The 17,317-nt window shown below is 39.5% G+C and overlaps 1 protein-coding gene across 1 annotated transcript in view; it reads left to right on the plus strand.

The window, feature by feature from the left end:
• The window catches only part of ARHGEF26 (Rho guanine nucleotide exchange factor 26), a gene marked incomplete at both ends in the record, with an annotated part of 142,146 nt that overhangs the window by 35,788 nt on the left and 89,041 nt on the right, over positions 1–17,317 (plus strand). Inside the window, one exon of the mRNA XM_079704918.1 lies at positions 1,532–1,692. Within this exon, the coding sequence (XP_079561044.1) occupies positions 1,532–1,692 (161 nt within the window). The remainder of the gene's footprint in view (positions 1–1,531; positions 1,693–17,317) is intronic.

Raw genomic sequence — 17,317 nt, forward strand, 5'->3', positions numbered from 1 at the left:
TGCATGTTTTAAGTTATTACATTAAACTTATTATATTAAACTACCACTTAGTCATCTTTTCCTGTGATGTACTCTGTATCGTTTATCATATCTTTTTGTTTGAATCTTCACATTTTGGATTTGATTACAAAAGTCTCTGCTTTTGAAAATATTTTTTAGTCATTCCAAGGCACCATATCCATCAACAACCTGAAATCCATTATTTTTGGTCAGGATGGGTGAATTTTCTTTAGTTTGCATTACATTTCCTGGGGATATTGTATTGATTGAATAGAATCACACGAGGTCCAGGTTGAATGAGACTCTTAATGTTCTTACTCTTTACTCATTAGATGATTATATCACTTAAGTCCCTGGAGCGCAACTGAGGTTAGACCAGTATGACTTCTCTAAAAGCTTATGGATGCTAAAAAGGGAGGTGAACCCCGAGACTAGCACCACTAACCTGACTTAAAGAATTATGGCTCACCTACCGGCAGTGGGGCCTCCACCTGCCTGTGCCTGACTGCCCCCACCCGGCCTCAGCTGGAGCACAGGGTCTCACGGGGAGAATCTTCTGTGCCCTTTGGGCCAAGCACTGGGGGAAGAACCCTGGAGGTCAAGGGGGTTGATGGCAGTGTTACTAGGGAAGGTCCCCAGGAAGGATGGGAACCTCAAGCCTGCAAGGATGTTCACTACCCCTCCCTGAGGAGGAATTCTCCCTGCCTGGCCATTCTTGGAGAATCTGATTTTGTTAAGGTGCTAGATGAATTCCTTCCACAGGGCGCTGGTGTCTCTCCACATATGTGGGTTGGCTTTTGATAATTAATGAACGCTTATCAGGTAAACCACACTGTGTGCCTGACACCAAGAGTTTCTGCCGAGGGTCCTTCGCTCCTTCTTGAGACATTGATGAGAGCAGAGAGGGTGGCTTGTTGGACAGAATTACTTTCAATTGTATGAGTTTGTATAAAAGAATTCCTGTGGCTGATAAGAACCTTTTGAGGGTAGGTCCAGTCATGCTCTTTAACGCACCCAGAATATTTGCTCTTATTAACCACAGATTAGTTGGATTAAAACATAGGGAGAGAAAGGAGGACCCACAAGGGAGGGAAGAAATGTATTTGTGAGAAATTTTCTCTGAATCCCAAGTGAGGTCCATAAATCTTCACTGTCCCAGAGCAGCATGCTTTGAAATCAGGGCTGGAGGAGATGACCCCAAAGGTTAATTAATGTCACACTGAGATTTTACGACATGCCCTAGCTTCCTCCCAGAGATTCTGCCCCCTGGCAAAGTGTGACCTCAGGATGCAGTCTCAAGTCATCCAAATACTTTCATTTTTTCCTATTTACACTCTAGGCAGTGACTCTATTTCTCAAAATTTGGGTGTATGTGCCTTATATAAAGACAGTAGTTTGGTAATGTAGTTTTTAATACTTATCTTTTTGTACTTTTTAAGATATTATGTTATTCTTATAGCAGAATTATGAGAGCTAGGTTTAATTCTTTAATTGAAGGAATGAATAACACATTTCTTCTTCCTTCTATCAGGCTATCTTTGAAGTTATATCCTCTGAACATTCGTATTTACTCAGCTTGGAGATCTTGATACGAATGTTTAAAAATTCTAAAGCACTGAGTGACACGATGACCAAAACAGAGAGTCACCATCTTTTCTCCAATATTACAGATGTCTGCGAGGCAAGCAAAAAGTAAGTTCACTTTCGTTTGCCTTTGGTCATGCCAAGACATTACTTATTAACAAACAGCTGTGTTATCTCAAAAGGAAGACATTTAGAGGTGTGAAGTCTCTCATTTGTTCAATTGGCTTTTATCTTTATTCCTTGAAATAAATTTTAAGATGTGTTTCAAGGTGTTGATATATAGACAGATGCTAAGTGTGTAATTAATTGTCACAGAAGACAGTTATATCTAAGGTCTCTATATTCCTTCTCTTTCTCCCTATTTCTCGTTTTTCCCTTTAATTTTTCCTTTTTAATTATGCCAATAATATAACAGCGTTAGTTGGAAGGAAACAAGGTAACTCACTATCAAACCATTCAAATACAGAAATTATTTCTGTTTACATTTTCATAGTCTTGTCCTTGTTAAGATATGTATATATTATTTTTAAAATGCAGTCATAGTGACCATAACGATTTTTACAGATTTTCCCTATTTCACTTCCCATAAGCACTATTAGAAGAGTTTCCATTATTATTCTTAATGAGTGCAAGAAGCTCAGTTTGTACAACAGTGGTGAGCTCTTCTATCCTTCCGAGGGAACTACACAGCCTGTACTGGAGCCATGTGCCAGCAGTGTTGAGCCACCCGAAGTTGCTATTTTGGTAAATCAAAATGGATTGAATATTGGCAGTTTTGTATGGTTGGGTCAAAGGTAGGTTTACTGTACAACTCATAGCTTAAGCTTCAAGGCTCCTCATTTGCAAGGGCACCTTTTAAATATTTGCTTTTGTGCCTAATTTTTTTCTTAGAGGGCCTCCAAGTTGTACAGGCTTCAAGGCCCACAAAAACAGGATCTGTCCCTGGGGTGAGTACTCCTTTTGAATCTGGACGTTGTCCATTTGTCACTTTAGGGAAAATCCCAGTAGGCAGTGACGGTAACACATTTGTATCCCTGGCTCCATCGCTGTGTGCAGGCAGATCTTCCTTTTGAACCGCAAGATTGAACATCTGTGCTGAACAGGTTAGCGTGTGAGTTGGGGCCACTGCAGAGATGCAATTCGTGGTCAGATCAGCGAGCTCTCCCAATATTTTATGGTAGTGACACAACTTCAGAAGCCAGATTCTGCCACAAGAAAAGAGCTTGGCAATCTTATTACTGGCATGCATACTTAAAAATATGTGTCCAGAGGACCCGCTGGGCCTTAGAGAACAGGGGCCTGTGGTGTGCAGGTGGTGACACACACTGCAGCTTGGAAGTCCTTTTGCAGAAGCTGGGTCATTGCTTGTTTCAGCCTATTGGGGTTTTTTTTTGGGTACCAGTCTTGCCCATTTTGGTAAGAGAAATGAAAAATCTCCTTTCTCCCCGTTAGTGAAGGGCGCAGAGCAAGAGCCTTAGATGGTGTGTCCCTGTTCAACCGGTATTCAGATTTCAAAATGAGTCTCTTTCATTTTAACTTGTACTTTGGTTTAACTACGAAAATAAATCTCCATGTTCGATATATCGCTATAAAGAATTATTTCTGTTTTGATAACCATAAAATGTAAGTCATGATTTTAATTAGAATATGTTTCCTGGAAACCATGGTGGCATGTTTTTCACTCCTCTCTGGAATTGTTCTTTGAATCGTGTGGCCATCAGTCCACTTCTCATGGCGTATAAATGACTCTAGAGAAAGCTGTTAGTCAGTTCTGATTGTGGAGTAGCAGCAGTTCTTGAACAGAGTATGTTTTGGGTCCTAAGAGTCTTTGGGCCTCGATAGCACTGCTCATGTACCAGGCATGCTTCAGAAGGAGCCTGGGCCCCAGCAATTACATCTTTTTTTGGTAGTTGGTTAACCTTGAGAAGGTTGCTAAACCTCTCCAACTCACTTCTTATACATAAAATGGGGATAAAAACCATAATTGGTTAACCCTGAAATAAGTCATTTTATTTAAATTATAGATGAAAATTTTATTATTTTAATTTCACTCATTTACAAAATTTAAATCTCTTATGATTTTATTTAAATGTTTTCATTTCTGTAGTAACTTAAAATAAGAGGCTATTCTGGACATCTTTGTCTATTTTTCATTTTTAAAACAAAACTCAGAAACTTCTCAGCCTGCATTAAATGATAAAGAAAGAAATATCTTTATCCCTTACATTTTTTTGTTTTGTTTTTATTTGAAATGTAGTGTTTTAATTTGGAGAGATGCCTATGTAATATTTGATTTCTGTTATATTTCAACTGAGAATGATCAGCTTCTGCATAGTAATCCTGTGTCTGTATCATAATAACTTACATTACAAAAGTTTATTTAAGTTTGAAATACTCATTTCAGATACAGCCTTTTTAAAATTCAAAGTTCTCAGAAGATTTACAAAACCTATTTCATTATGTGAAGTCTGCTTGTTGAATTTCCAGCATTTGGGCTCCAAGAGTGACTGACTCTCAAGTGGTAATGCCTTCATGTGCTACCCATGAAAGAGTTTCCAGTCTTAAGAAATCATAAAATTTTCATTTTTTTCTTGAATAAACAAATGATCAGTGTCTGAATTAAGTACTGATTAAGTGGGGCATTGTTAAGTGTGGCATAATCAAGACTATTTTCATTGCTTTACTTTTACCTGATGAAAAATTGTAGCTATAGGTGACGGGATATTCCGTGGAGGCAGAGGTCACAACATGCTCAACATTTGACTTAGCAATGTGATGTCTGGTCCTCTTTACAGTGGCTCAGGTTCTTCACTGTTTTCCAGTAAATGTCACCAAGAAGCCCTTATGTGTAAGAGGGTGCTATGTGAAAACAAACAGGCAGGGACAAGATCATTCTGATTCTGGGTGTGTGCGTTTATCAGTGGATGTTCCTACTGAATTCTTTCCTGCTTTATAAAGAATTGTTCATTTCAGTCAACACTTGTGGAGCCTCCTATTCTGCCAGGTGCCTGGATTCTAGAGCATTTCAGCTGGTGGCATCTGCCCTGTGGCTCTTGGTCCTCAGGGGCCAGTGGCGGCCAATGGAACATCCCCAGTGTGTGTGCAGAGGCATCCCAGGGCAGGGCACTTACCCAAAATGGGCAGGTTTGGGTCATGCTGGAGGTTATGGGCCTAGGGCCCTTGGTGAGAATCACAGGTGAGGATGAGAGAAGATGGTAATGGCCTTTGTGTGCCTGCTGAGGAGTTTTTACTGTTTACTGAAGGCTGGGTGGACACAATGGGCAATTAAGTAGGGGACTGACATGGTGGTCTGGGAGATGACAGTAGAATGGTGTTTGCATAAGAGAGGAGGTGAAGATGGTGAAAGGTTTGGGGCCATTGCAGTAACACAGCCAGAGATGATGGGGATCCTATAGGAGTCCTAAGAGGAAGGACTTGAAGGATATTTAGAACCTGCAATCCTGAGGACTTGGCAAGAGAGAGGGAGGAGTTTTGTTTACCTCCCAGCTTCTGCCTGGTTGACTGTGGATGGTGGTTGTATTAGCCCGGGTGTAAGAGAAACAGGTTGGAGCTTAATGAGGGAGATAAGGAATTCAATTTGGGGCAAGTTTGAAATGACTGTGGAGCATGAGGGGAAGGTGTCTAGTTGAAAGGAGAAAAAGATTAGAATTCCAGAAAAATCTTGACTTGAATGTAGATTTGAGTCATGTACGTTCTTGGCACAGTGGGTTTAAATGAGATACTAGAGCTTGTAGTGATGCTTTTTTTTTTTTTTTTTTTTTTGCTTTACGCGGGCCTCTCACTGTTGTGGCCTCTCCAGTTGCGGAGCACAGGCTCCAGACACGCAGGCTCAGCGGCCGTGGCTCATGGGCCCAGCCGCTCCACGGCATGTGGGATCTTCCCGGACCGGGGCACGAACCCACGTCCCTTGCATCGGCAGGCGGACTCGCAACCAGTGCGCCACCAGGGAAGCCCAGTGATGGTTTTTAAGTGGTGGTGGTGGTACTGGTGGTGGTTGTGTTTGCCTCCTGGGGGCATTTGGAATGTGTTTTCGGTTGCCCCAGTGACCTGGGGATTCTATTGGCATTAGTAAGCGGGGGCCAGAGGTGCCAGACGTCCTACAAGTGGTAGAACTGCCCCAGACAAGCATGAATTGTCCCACCCAAATGCCCGTTGTGTCCTCCTTGAGATGCACGGATCGAGCAGAAAGAAAAAGAAAACCAAGGTCAGAATTTTGGCACAGAAACATTTAAGGAGCCTACGTCGAGGGAGGAGGGGGGACAAAATTGAAGCAAATAGGGTAAGAATTACTGCCAGGACCTTTCTCAGGCCCCTTGGCTGCGGAGGGTTTGCCCCTGTCTTTAATGCCTTCCTGTCACCCCATGTGTCAGTGCCATGGGCAAGGCAGCTGTTTGCTTTGTAATCTTCTTTAAAGGCATATTCGGTGAGGCAGCTGAAACCCTACTGGTTCTGTATTTGACCCCTCCTACAAAGAGTGCGGCCCTTTTCTTTTTCTTGGGATGATTAGAACTAAATCCTCCTAAGTTCAGGCAGTCCCAGTATGCCTTTGGTCAGTGCCAGGGCAGGGCTTTTGACCTCCCAGCTCTGGACCTACTTCCTTCTACCTCTGACTGTTTTAACTTCCCTCTGACTCAAATGCATGAAATCTCCCAGAGATTCATGGTCTCTCTGTCTTTTAAGGCCCAAAGATGTCCTAAAAACCTAATCATCCCATGAAAAAAAGGAAGTATTAGATATCTTTTGTTTAGAAATGAATAGGCTTAATTCATAACTAAACACCGCATACTGTATATGCTTTGCCTATTTGCATATATCCTTTGATTATTTTTTTTGTTCTGCTTTTACGTATCTGTGTTCATTTAGAATAATTTATAGATAGTTGCCATATTAATAGCATGTATGATTAATTTACATGAATTAGGAACAGAATATGATCTTATTCACTAATTCCACTTGTTTTTAAATCTAAGATCTATTGATGGTAAAAGACTGATACTATGGAAAGGAGATTGCCTTTTGTATAAAACTGAATATTAATCCCACTGCTGTGTTTAGAAACATTAAGGTCTAAGTAAGGTCTTTTGTATTAAAATGTTTTCTGCAAAATGAAAACTAGATGAACCTCTGTTTTGATGTTTTATAAAATGATGTGTTTTTAATCTTAATTCTGAGTTTTCGTTCTAAATATCTAGATTATGCTAACAATACTTCATTTGCATTTTTTCAATAATGGAATATACCGTTATTTTTAACCTCTAAAAATACGCTGCTAAAGAACTTTGCAAGATGCTTGTTTTTCTTGTTTCCATTACAAAGTTAAAATATTGGTATTTCTTTGGGAAGTAATTTAAAGCTAAAACTATGCTGTCTTCAGTTTCTACAGAGCAAAATAAAAATATCCATCAATGTGCTTTTGTGTCCTGAGGAACTGAATTTGTTCCCAACATATTATGAGCGGCTAATGCCAAATTCTCCAGTTTCTGCTTTGTGTGGAAGAGTAAATTACAGTAATAGTAAACAGACAAAATGAGACTTACCCAGAACTTGCTTCTCCAGAAGATTCTTTTCCCTAATTTAATCATATTATATTAAAATTGAAATATCATGGAAATATCATGGAATCCATGAAATATCATGGATACTGTTAATGCATGTTTTAATATTATTTTATAAAATGACTTCATATTATAAAAAATGACATTTTACTCAAATAAGGGCACAACGTATCTGCATTATAAAGTGTTTTCTCTATTTGGTAATTAAAATTCTCAACTTTAATGCATTGACAGCAAACTTTCAGAAGTTTTGTAATATTAATATTAGCATTTCATCTTTCCTGACTAGTTTGTAAAGCTAAATTTTAAAAGAAAAACATATTAAATTTAACTAGGCCAGAGAGTATGGAATTCCTTATGTTGTAGAACCTGTTTAATTTTTTTCCCTGAAGTAATGGCTGTTGCCATGGTTTCTCATTAGCAGATGTTCTTTGCTTTCACAATATCCAGTGTAAGTTTACCAAGTTTATTTGGTACCAACTTTACAAAGTTTATTTGGTAACTAAAGCAATTGCCCTATTTCACTTAATGTAACAGAGAAACTTTATTCTTTCTAAAACCAAACTTCTTTAGCTGACGTTTGAAAGACAGTGACATTCAGAAGCTACTTTTATGACATTCTTTGACTTTTTCTCTATCCTGAGATGAGTAAACAAAGAAGTTCATTTGAAATTCACCTCAAGAACTCTACAATAATGTGGGTATTTTAGTCTACCTTGTTCAGCTTTTACCAATAACTGGTGTCTGAAGTAATAAAGAAATAAGTTATTTAAGTATCATTTCAAGTAGAGACATAAAGAAAAGACAACAAATGTTTTAATAACAGATGCAGTCCTTTTAGTTAAGACTGAAGGAAAGCAGGGGGGACATCTGAAATCTTTGTAAAAGTTAGTGTGAGACAGATGACTGGGTAGACACATGCCCTAATATTCATTCCCTTCTGAAATCCCATTAAAAATGATGGGATAGTCAATGCACAAAGGCACAAAAAGCTTTAAAAAATTAAACAGGGCTTCCCTGGTGGTGCAGTGGTTGAGAGTCCGCCTGCCGATGCAGGGGACACGGGTTTGTGCCCCGGTCCGGGAGGATCCCACATGCTGCGGAGCGGCTGGGCCCGTGAGCCATGGCCGCTGAGCCTGCGTGTCCGGAGCCTGTGCTCCGCAACGGGAGAGGCCACAACAGTGAGAGGCCTGCGTACTGAAAAAAAAGAAAAAAAATTAAACAAAAACAAGAAAAGAGACATCAGGAACAATATTTTGAAACCTGAGAAACATGAGTACTCTCTAAATATTTCAGGAAGTCTGAGAAAGTTTAACTCTAAATAGTTGATAGTGAGGAAAGCCAAGAAGGAACCAGATTTAAACCCCAGAACCTCTGGAAGGTGCAGGAATTGATGAAGTTGGGGTAAAGGTGTGACTAAAAACATAAGTTTTTTTTTTGGACCTCTCACTGTTGTGGCCTCTTCCGTTGTGGAGCACAGGCTCCGGACGCGCAGGCTCAGCGGCCATGGCTCACGGGCCTAGCTGCTCCGCGGCATGTGGGATCTTCCCAGACCGGGGCACGAACCCGTGTCCCCTGCATCGGCAGGCGGACTCTCAACCACTGCGCCACTAGGGAAGCCCTAAAAACATAAGTTTTTTGAAAGCCGGTTTGAGAAATAGGCAGAGCCCAGACCCTCTCTTCAGCACCACACAGCTGGAGGATACCCTGCTTCACCCCAGCAGCGGGGCAAAATAGATGAACTCTGTCTGGACCAGGAGATCCAGCCCCAAGTGAGGAAGGGACCAACGTACAGCAAACAAGGATATAGTGACAGTTGACACCTGAAGGCTTCTGCCCCAGTCTCCTCTTGGAACGTTGGTCACCAGGTGTATGTGTAACCTTCACCCTATTTTTGTCAAATGGTGACTGGCATTCGTTCAAGTTAAGTAACATTTTATAATTTTCAACAATGGTATTTATATTCGAATGTTATTAATATTAAGTTTTGTAGGAGTACAGCACAAATATATAAAACCTCAAACTTTAATAAATATATCCATTTCAATAACATGTTAGGCAAGTACTTATTAACCCTAAATCTTAAGTGTCTGCCTCTGTCTAATGGGGATGATAGTATATCTAACCCCCTAGGCTTGGTATAGAATTAAATGAGATAATACAGGTAGAGGGCTTAGCACAGCACTTGGTAAGCTCTCAAATTGCAGTGATTTTGTTGATATTGTTACTGTCATTTTGATCATCTAAATCTGGTATTCTGAAATATCGCTGGATTTTGTATTTATTGACTTTGGTGTGTATGTCCTCTCGATGAGCCTCGGCTGGCATTGGTCTAGGACTGGGTTAGAGAACAGGTCTTGTTTTATAAAGACCCTCGCGCGATGGTTTGCCTGAGTTTGTATTTGAAGATGACCGTGGCAAGTTTTATGACACTGTAGCAATCGTCTTTATTTTGACTTTGAATGAAGTAAAAAATAAACGGGTTCTTCCCTAATCATAAAGAGTATTAGTCATGACTTAGTTTAGGACTAAAACCTGTGTTGTTTGCTTCCTCCCAGCCTGGTGTTTGCTTGTGAGTGGTAGATTCCTTGACCCAGGACTTCAAAACAGGCCCTGACGTGCTCCAGCTGCCAACTGGGCCATTCTCCTGGTTATTTTTTTGCAGACATTTGGGCCATTACATGCTTTTTTTGCCTTTTTGCATTGCTTTTGCAGGCTCCAAGAGTCTGTGGATTTTGAGTTGTCACATGGAGATTTAAGCTTGGATAATGATCCTGGTTGGGACAGACGAAAGTGTTACCAAGCTTAGTCATTAACTGTTATCAATCTTAAACTAGAGTAGAACTTTGTGGAAAAAGAAACAAGGGCCGGGGTTTAGTTGCCGTATTTCATCTGCACTGCATTTGCAGCTGTGGATTTTGAACCATTACATGGATTTTTGACTCTGCCAGTTGTAAGTTAAACAAGCGCAGGACCACACAGTTTTTCTGGCTGATGGGAAAGACTTTAATGTAAACTTCGTGATTTAGCCAAGTTAAATCTAGCACTTGATTTAAGAACAAGGAAGATGGTTGATGAATTAAGTTTCAAAAGCAAGCTCTTTCAAGCTTTCTGATTGCTTGTTTATTGTGGGATGTTGTCTCTAATTGCTATGCATTAATCTTTAGCCTCTGGACATCAATTTTATGTTTTTCCAACACTTTTCATATTTCATCTGATTTAATCCTTTAGAGCATCCTGCAATGTACTGTCATTTCCCTTTTGCAGGTGAGGAGACTGAGACCCCAATTAATTATATGAATTTGTTTAAGATCATTTGCTTAAATGGAATTGAAACTAGTGAGTTTTTTGATTCTTTAGAATGCATTCCCCTAGACCATGTTTGCAAAAATACACATATTTTAAGTACAGTTACGATTTCAGTCTAAAGAACTAAATTTCAGTTTAGGCTTCTGTTAGGGATTACTCATCTGGAAAAGAATTAGGATTTGCTCTTTTTGATGTACATCACCCATGAAGCTAGTCATGGAGAGTGATTAGACTCTTATCTCATATTTGAAAGTCTTTGACCCGTTAGAATGTGGAGACCTTAAAAGCAAAGAGCAGCTAGTTTTCTGACACAGCTCCGTGGCATGTCATAGACATCATTGTCTCGTCATTTCCCTGTGGACATGGCTCCCTAAGTGAAGGATATTTTCCAGTTTCTTTATCTATAAGCAGTCTCTGAATGTGTCTCCATGGTTGAAGTATTGCAATATTCTCTAGAAATAAACCAATTGATTATGAAAGTGCCTATGTAGTTCCTATCTCATCAGATGCCCTAACGTTCAACGCTATAGTAAAATTAAAAAGACATCCACGTTGCTTATAGTAAACTCCTTAAGCTACTTTTACAGTGATTTGAGGAAGAAAAGAAAATGCATGTTTGGGAAGTGCTGACTGAATTCAGATTATAATCTTCTGGGTCTTTGAAAAATCTAATGTTTCCAAAATAAACTTTCGTAGAAAGTGAGTTTGCAAGTCTTTCTTAGGACTTACATGAAAGAATTCTTTATCCCTTAGTTGGTAATGTAAATACTGAGAAACCTCACTGCAAAATGTTTTATTTTTGAAAATGTCAACTTTGTGTTAAAAGCTGTGAAAATATGATTTTATTAAAAAATTCTGAAATCACTTTCCATATGCTAAGAAGACAGGTGAATACAGTTTTAAATATTAATTCAGTATATTATTACCATACTCTGAGTCTGAGTTTTTAAGAATGTGGAGTAAATCATACAAGCCTTGTGATTTTAGATTTTACAAGTATATTTATAGAAAAATATCTTGAGGAAAATGTGTGTCATGAGTGGTATTTGTTAAAGAATTTACCCCATACTTTATCTATACAGTGTTTTCTTTGGATTTCAAACAGGTTTCGGGAAATGATTTGAACTTGGAAAAAAGTTTGGTGGAAAGGTTCCATAGAAATGTCAAGATTGGCTAAGATTGACCTTGTCACTTGTGGGGGGATTCAAACAAAAGTCCCTTTGTAGCAAGAAAACTGTCTCTGTATCGGGAGTTCATTGGAATTTCTTTTCTAGCAGAGAAGTGATATGAGCAGCCAGAACAGGGCACAATAGTAGTGTTTGTGTTTATCTGCTGAAGTTGTCCCGCCTGTTGTAACTCCTATTTCTCTTCCATCGTGTGTATATTTGATGTCCGATGCTTAGTTATATACATACTTAAGATACGCATTTGTGTATATACGTAGATATCTTTGAAAAATCTACCAGGAATAAGATGTTTTCCAGGACATCTTTTTTTTTTTTTTTTTTTTTTTTTTGCGGTACGCGGGCCTCTCACTGTTGTGGTCTCTTCCATTGTGGAGCACAGGCTCCGGACGTGCAGGCTCAGCGGCCGTGGCTCACGGGCCCAGCCGCTCCGCGGCATGTGGGATCTTCCCAGACCGGGGCACAAACCCGTGTCCCCTGCATCGGCAGGCGGACTCTCAACCACAGCGCCACCAGGGAAGCCCTCCAGGACATCTTTGATAGCCGTTCTCAACAAGTTGAAATTTTACTTGAGTCTGTCCTGTTGAAAAGAGATCAGAAATGATTAAACCGTGAAATCATTCTCTTGGATTTCACTAAGTAACATTAAGTTAAAAATATTCAGGAGGAAAGTTTTTTAAACGCCTATATACCAAAATAGAGCTACAGATGTAGAAAATAAACTATGTTTACTGGGGGATAAGTGAGGGGAGGGATAAATTGGGAGATTGGGATAGACACATGCACACTTCTAAATATAAAATAGATAACTAATGAGGACCTACTGTAAAACACAGGAAATACACATTACAATACTCTGTAATGGCCTATAATGGGAAAAGAATTTAAGAGAGTGGATATATGTATTTGTATAACAGATTGACTTTGCTGTACACCTGAAACTAACATAACATTGTAAATCAACTATACCCCAATAAAATTTTTTTAAAAATCTATATGATTGGGCTTCCTTGGTGGCGCAGTGGTTGAGAGTCCGCCTGCCGATGCAGGGGACACGGGTTCGTGCCCCGGTCCGGGAGGATCCCACATGCCGCGGAGCAACTAGGCCCGTGAGCCATAGCCGCTGAGCCTGCACGCCTGGAGCCTGTGCTCCACAACGGGAGAGGCCACGACAGTGAGAGGCCCGCGTACCGCAAAAAATAAATAAATAAATAAATAAATAAATAAATAAAATCTATATGATTTAGCTATCTTATCTTTAATTTTTGGAGCATCTGATAGAGTCATTTGAGAATTCATGTTTTGTGGGTTTTAAAACACACTAAATATGGGCTGTGTTTGGTTTACCTTGTTTGTGTTTATGCTGTCCCTGGGGGTCACTTGTATTGAAATGCCTTCTGTTTTGAACCTTTGCTTATCCCTTTATCTTTTTTAGTCTTCCTGGCCAATATCCAGTTTACTCCCATAAAATAACTTTTGTGATCAGAATGTAATTTTATTAATTTAGAATATCAGAATTTTACCAATTTATTAATAAATTTAAAAATGCGAGTATCATTTTATTAATATTTCTGAGAGGTATACTAAGTGATTTTCTGCTTTTTGCTTCCTTTCCAGTTTAGGGAGGAGGGAAAATATAATTCTTTAGACTCCAAACACTCCTCCCCTGCATACTGTTGAATAAAATGTATTCTTCTGGACTCTCTGAAGACCCTGTACTTGGAAACTTAGATGTTCAAATTGGAGAAACTTTGGCTTGCCTTTGACTGTTTTATTGCAGAATTTCTTGGCATGAACTTATCGCCAACTTTGAACACTAGTTTTTATTGATCACATTTCTCTTTCTCGAGACCAGAGCAAGGAATCCTCCTAATCTCATCCTTAGGAAGATCACTTCACCCCTCTGCATATCAGTTGCTAAGTGAGCACCGAGCTAATGGTGATCAGAAAGATAACTAAAGAATCTAAAACCAGGGCCCTGAGGTCCTTGCCGACTGTGAGTTTGTTATCACCAGCTCACACTGAAGAATTACTTATTCCGACCAGTGCTTTTTCTACACAGTATATTCTCTCTACAGCATATGAACTCAGGCAAGTTGGTCTCACAGAGAGTGGACTTTGCAAATGCCACCTTAGGCTTAGAAATCTGACTTCCATCAGAGCCTAGATATGGTTAAAGCCTTTTGGGGATGGTATGAAAAAATGCAACTGTACACGTTGCCAGTCTTTTTTTTTTTTTTAAATGCTGGAAAGATTGACTGGAGGAACTAAAGATGTGAAGAACCCTCTAATAGGAGGATAATGTATGAAAACAGTTTTCTGAAGGTGAACATCCAAACTATGAAAAACAGATGGGCAGGGCTGTCTTCTCCTTCCTCTGGGAACCATTTAACACCATATTGGAGGAAATGGGGAATGGCATTTTGATAATCTTAGTGGCTGTGTTTCTCTTAACAAGCCTAGAATTGAGTGGTAGGCAGAGCTTGACATAGGGAGCGCTTGACTTATCTAGAGACTCTTTGGTCCATTTGAAATACCTGTTTTTCCCTTGTGAGGTCTGTATGTCCTTGTCAAGGGCTGGCTCGCTGTTGATTCCTGTGGAGGAGGCCGCTCCGCTTTAATCCAAGGGACAGTGGGTGAGACACCCCACCCACCACTGTCCCAAATAATACATAACCTGGTGAAGAATTCAAATTCTGCCAAAGCGTATGCAGTGAAAAGTCCCCCAGTACATCTGGTTTGTGATGTAGCTTCCAGAGATGTCCTCTGCATATATAAGTATGATTTTTAAACTACAATTATATCCATTTTTTCTCTTCCTATACTCCCCAAAATAAGCCAGGGTGTCCTCAATCTAGCTTCTTCTATTTAGGCACTTTAAATGAGTGGTTCCACATGAGTTGTGGAATTTATTTTCTTGGGGAAACAGTCATTATTCTGAATATGAGATTTTTTATTGAGCGTTACATCTTTGTTCTTTAATAAAATATTTTAGGGTGAGTTTTTCAGTGTAATTTGTAGGAGACCTACTGTGTACCAGGCAGTGTGCTAGGCACTGGAAGTACAACAGTGAAGATGACAGGCAAGACCCCCGTCCTGGTGATCTAGTGGGGTAAACTCACATGGTACAGGTGCCTGAGAACAGGGTACCCCTCAAAGCAGGACCAGATCTGGGGAACTGGGGCAGTGTTTTTCCTCTAACTCTTAATTACTTGTCTTTCCTTATGCTCCCTCATCAGATTAATCTCATAAGATTAATGGTCTTTAGTAGATTTCTATTTTAATTTAGATACAATTGACATATAACATTAGTTTCAGATACAAAATGTAATGATTTGATATTCGTATATACTATTGCGAAATGATCATCACAGTAAGTCTAGTTAAGATCCATCACCATGCACAGTAATAAAATTTTTTTCTTGTGATGAAAATGTGTAAGAGCTACACTCTTAGCAACTATCAAAAATACAATAAAGTATTGTTAACTATAGTCCCCAAGCTGTACTTTATTAACAGATGTTTTAGTTCAAATGTAATTCTGTCTCGTTTCTATTTGTAGAAATCGCACACTAGTCATTTGCTGTTAATTAGTTTATATTTGCAAGTAACTTCATTAGATGGGCAATTGGGATGTATGGAGTGGAGCTTAATAAACTAACATTTCTGCAACATAATTGGTCATTTAACGACAATACAAAGATTTTCTTTTGAAGAATAATGGAGCCTGGGGTTATGTCTCGGTTCAAAATACTAAACGTACTTCTAGTTTGAGTGCATAATTCTTTGATTTCCTTGCCTCTGAGTTATTTATAAATCTGGGAGATTTGGATGCCTTCAGTTAATCTAGCTTAAGGGAAAGTCATCTTATTTATGCTTCAGGTTTACTAAGCACCCCTTTTTCATCATGTCCTTACATAACATTTGGTTTTGTTAAAATTTCTCATGATTACTGTCTTATTTATAAAAATTCAGGTAACTTATTTGAAATGAGACAGAAAGTGTAAAACCTGTCAATCATGTTAGCTTGGCTAAGAGATAGCTCACCTGCTGTTAATTTATTTCTCATAGTAACCACTGTGGTACAGCTGAGCTCGGTTTACTCTTTTATTTTGTCTTGTGACTAACAAACTATTTCCATGGAATTTTGGGATAGAGAGGGAGCTCAGAGGCCATCTATCCCATTCTGGGACTTACAGACAGTACCCAGGCCTCACAGCTAATTAGAATCAGAGCTAAGGCTAGAACCTAGGACTTCTGACCCTTGGTTCATTGGATATTTCATTGTGGTTTTAATAAGTTATATATTTACATGGCTTAAAAGTACAACCATATCAAATGATATATACCTGTATTTGTTTTTTTTAAAGATTATTATTTATTTATTTATTTATTTATGGCTGTGTCGGGTCTTAGCTGGGGCACACGGGATCTTCATTGAGGCGTGCGGGATCTTTTGTTGCAGCGTGCGGGCTCTTCATTGTGGTGCTCGGGCTTCTCTCTAGTTATGGCGCACAGGCTCCAGGGGGCATGGGCTCTGTAGTTTGCGGCACACAGGCTCTCTAGTTGAGGTGCCCGGGCTCAGTTGCCCCATGGCATGTGGGATCTTAGTTCCCTGACCAGGGGTCGAACCCGTGTCCCCTGCATTGGAAGGTGGATTCTTTACCACTGGACCACCGGGGAAGTCCCTATACTTGTATTTGGAGACACCTGCTTGCCTCCCTCTCCCCATCGACCCTGTTACCTTTCACCTCCTATTAATGTATTAGATGTCTTGTTTCTGCTTCTAGAATTTCTTTATGCAAATTCAGGCAAATATAATACAAATGAGTTCTTATTGTCCCCCATTTCTTAAGAAGTAGCATACTGATGATATACACTATTCTGCGTCTTTTTTTCTCTCATTGAAGTTTAAATGAAAGCTTTTGAGAAGAGCCTGCGCCTACAGATCCCACTTCATTTGCTACAGTTAGATCAGGACCAGGTTGCTCTTTTTAGCCTGACTCCATAGCGTATGACAAATATGGGAACTTAGCTCTGGAAAGACTATGTAGTGAAAAATGATGAGAAATGGAAAATAAAACTCAAGATCGAAAGTTACTGAAATTGCTCTTATTTGACCCAAGGAAGAGAAGGTTTGGGGCATTACTAGTTTATAGGTGAAAAAAAGAAGGCCAGAGGGAGGTAAAGTAAGTTACCCATAGTCACCCAACCAGTGGGTGTCTGACTGGGGACTTGCACTCAGATTTTCCTGCCAGAAGTGAAATCTCTATGCTCCTTCTGCATCACGAGCTTGATACCTTTATGAGTGAGTGACATGTATAGTTGATACTCATTATTTGGGTTTTCCATATTTGCTCATTTGCCTCCCACTAAAATTTATCTGTAACCCCAAATCAATACTTGCTGTGCTTTTGTAGTCATTCAGACACACAGTCTATTTAATGCCACATTTTTTGCATTTTTGTGGAGGTCATTTGTTGGTGATTTTGCTGTTTAACATGGCCCCCAAGTATAGTGTTGAAGTGCTGTCTAGAGTGCCCAAGTGTAAGAAGGCTGCAATGTGTTTTATGGAGAAAATGTGTGTATTAGATAAGCATTGTTCAGGCATGACTTATAGTGCTATTGGCATGAGTTCAATGCTTAGGAATCAATAACAATATT

Source organism: Hyperoodon ampullatus, assembly GCF_949752795.1.
Source record: "Hyperoodon ampullatus genome assembly, chromosome: 5".
NCBI classification, from domain to species: Eukaryota; Metazoa; Chordata; class Mammalia; order Artiodactyla; family Ziphiidae; genus Hyperoodon; species Hyperoodon ampullatus.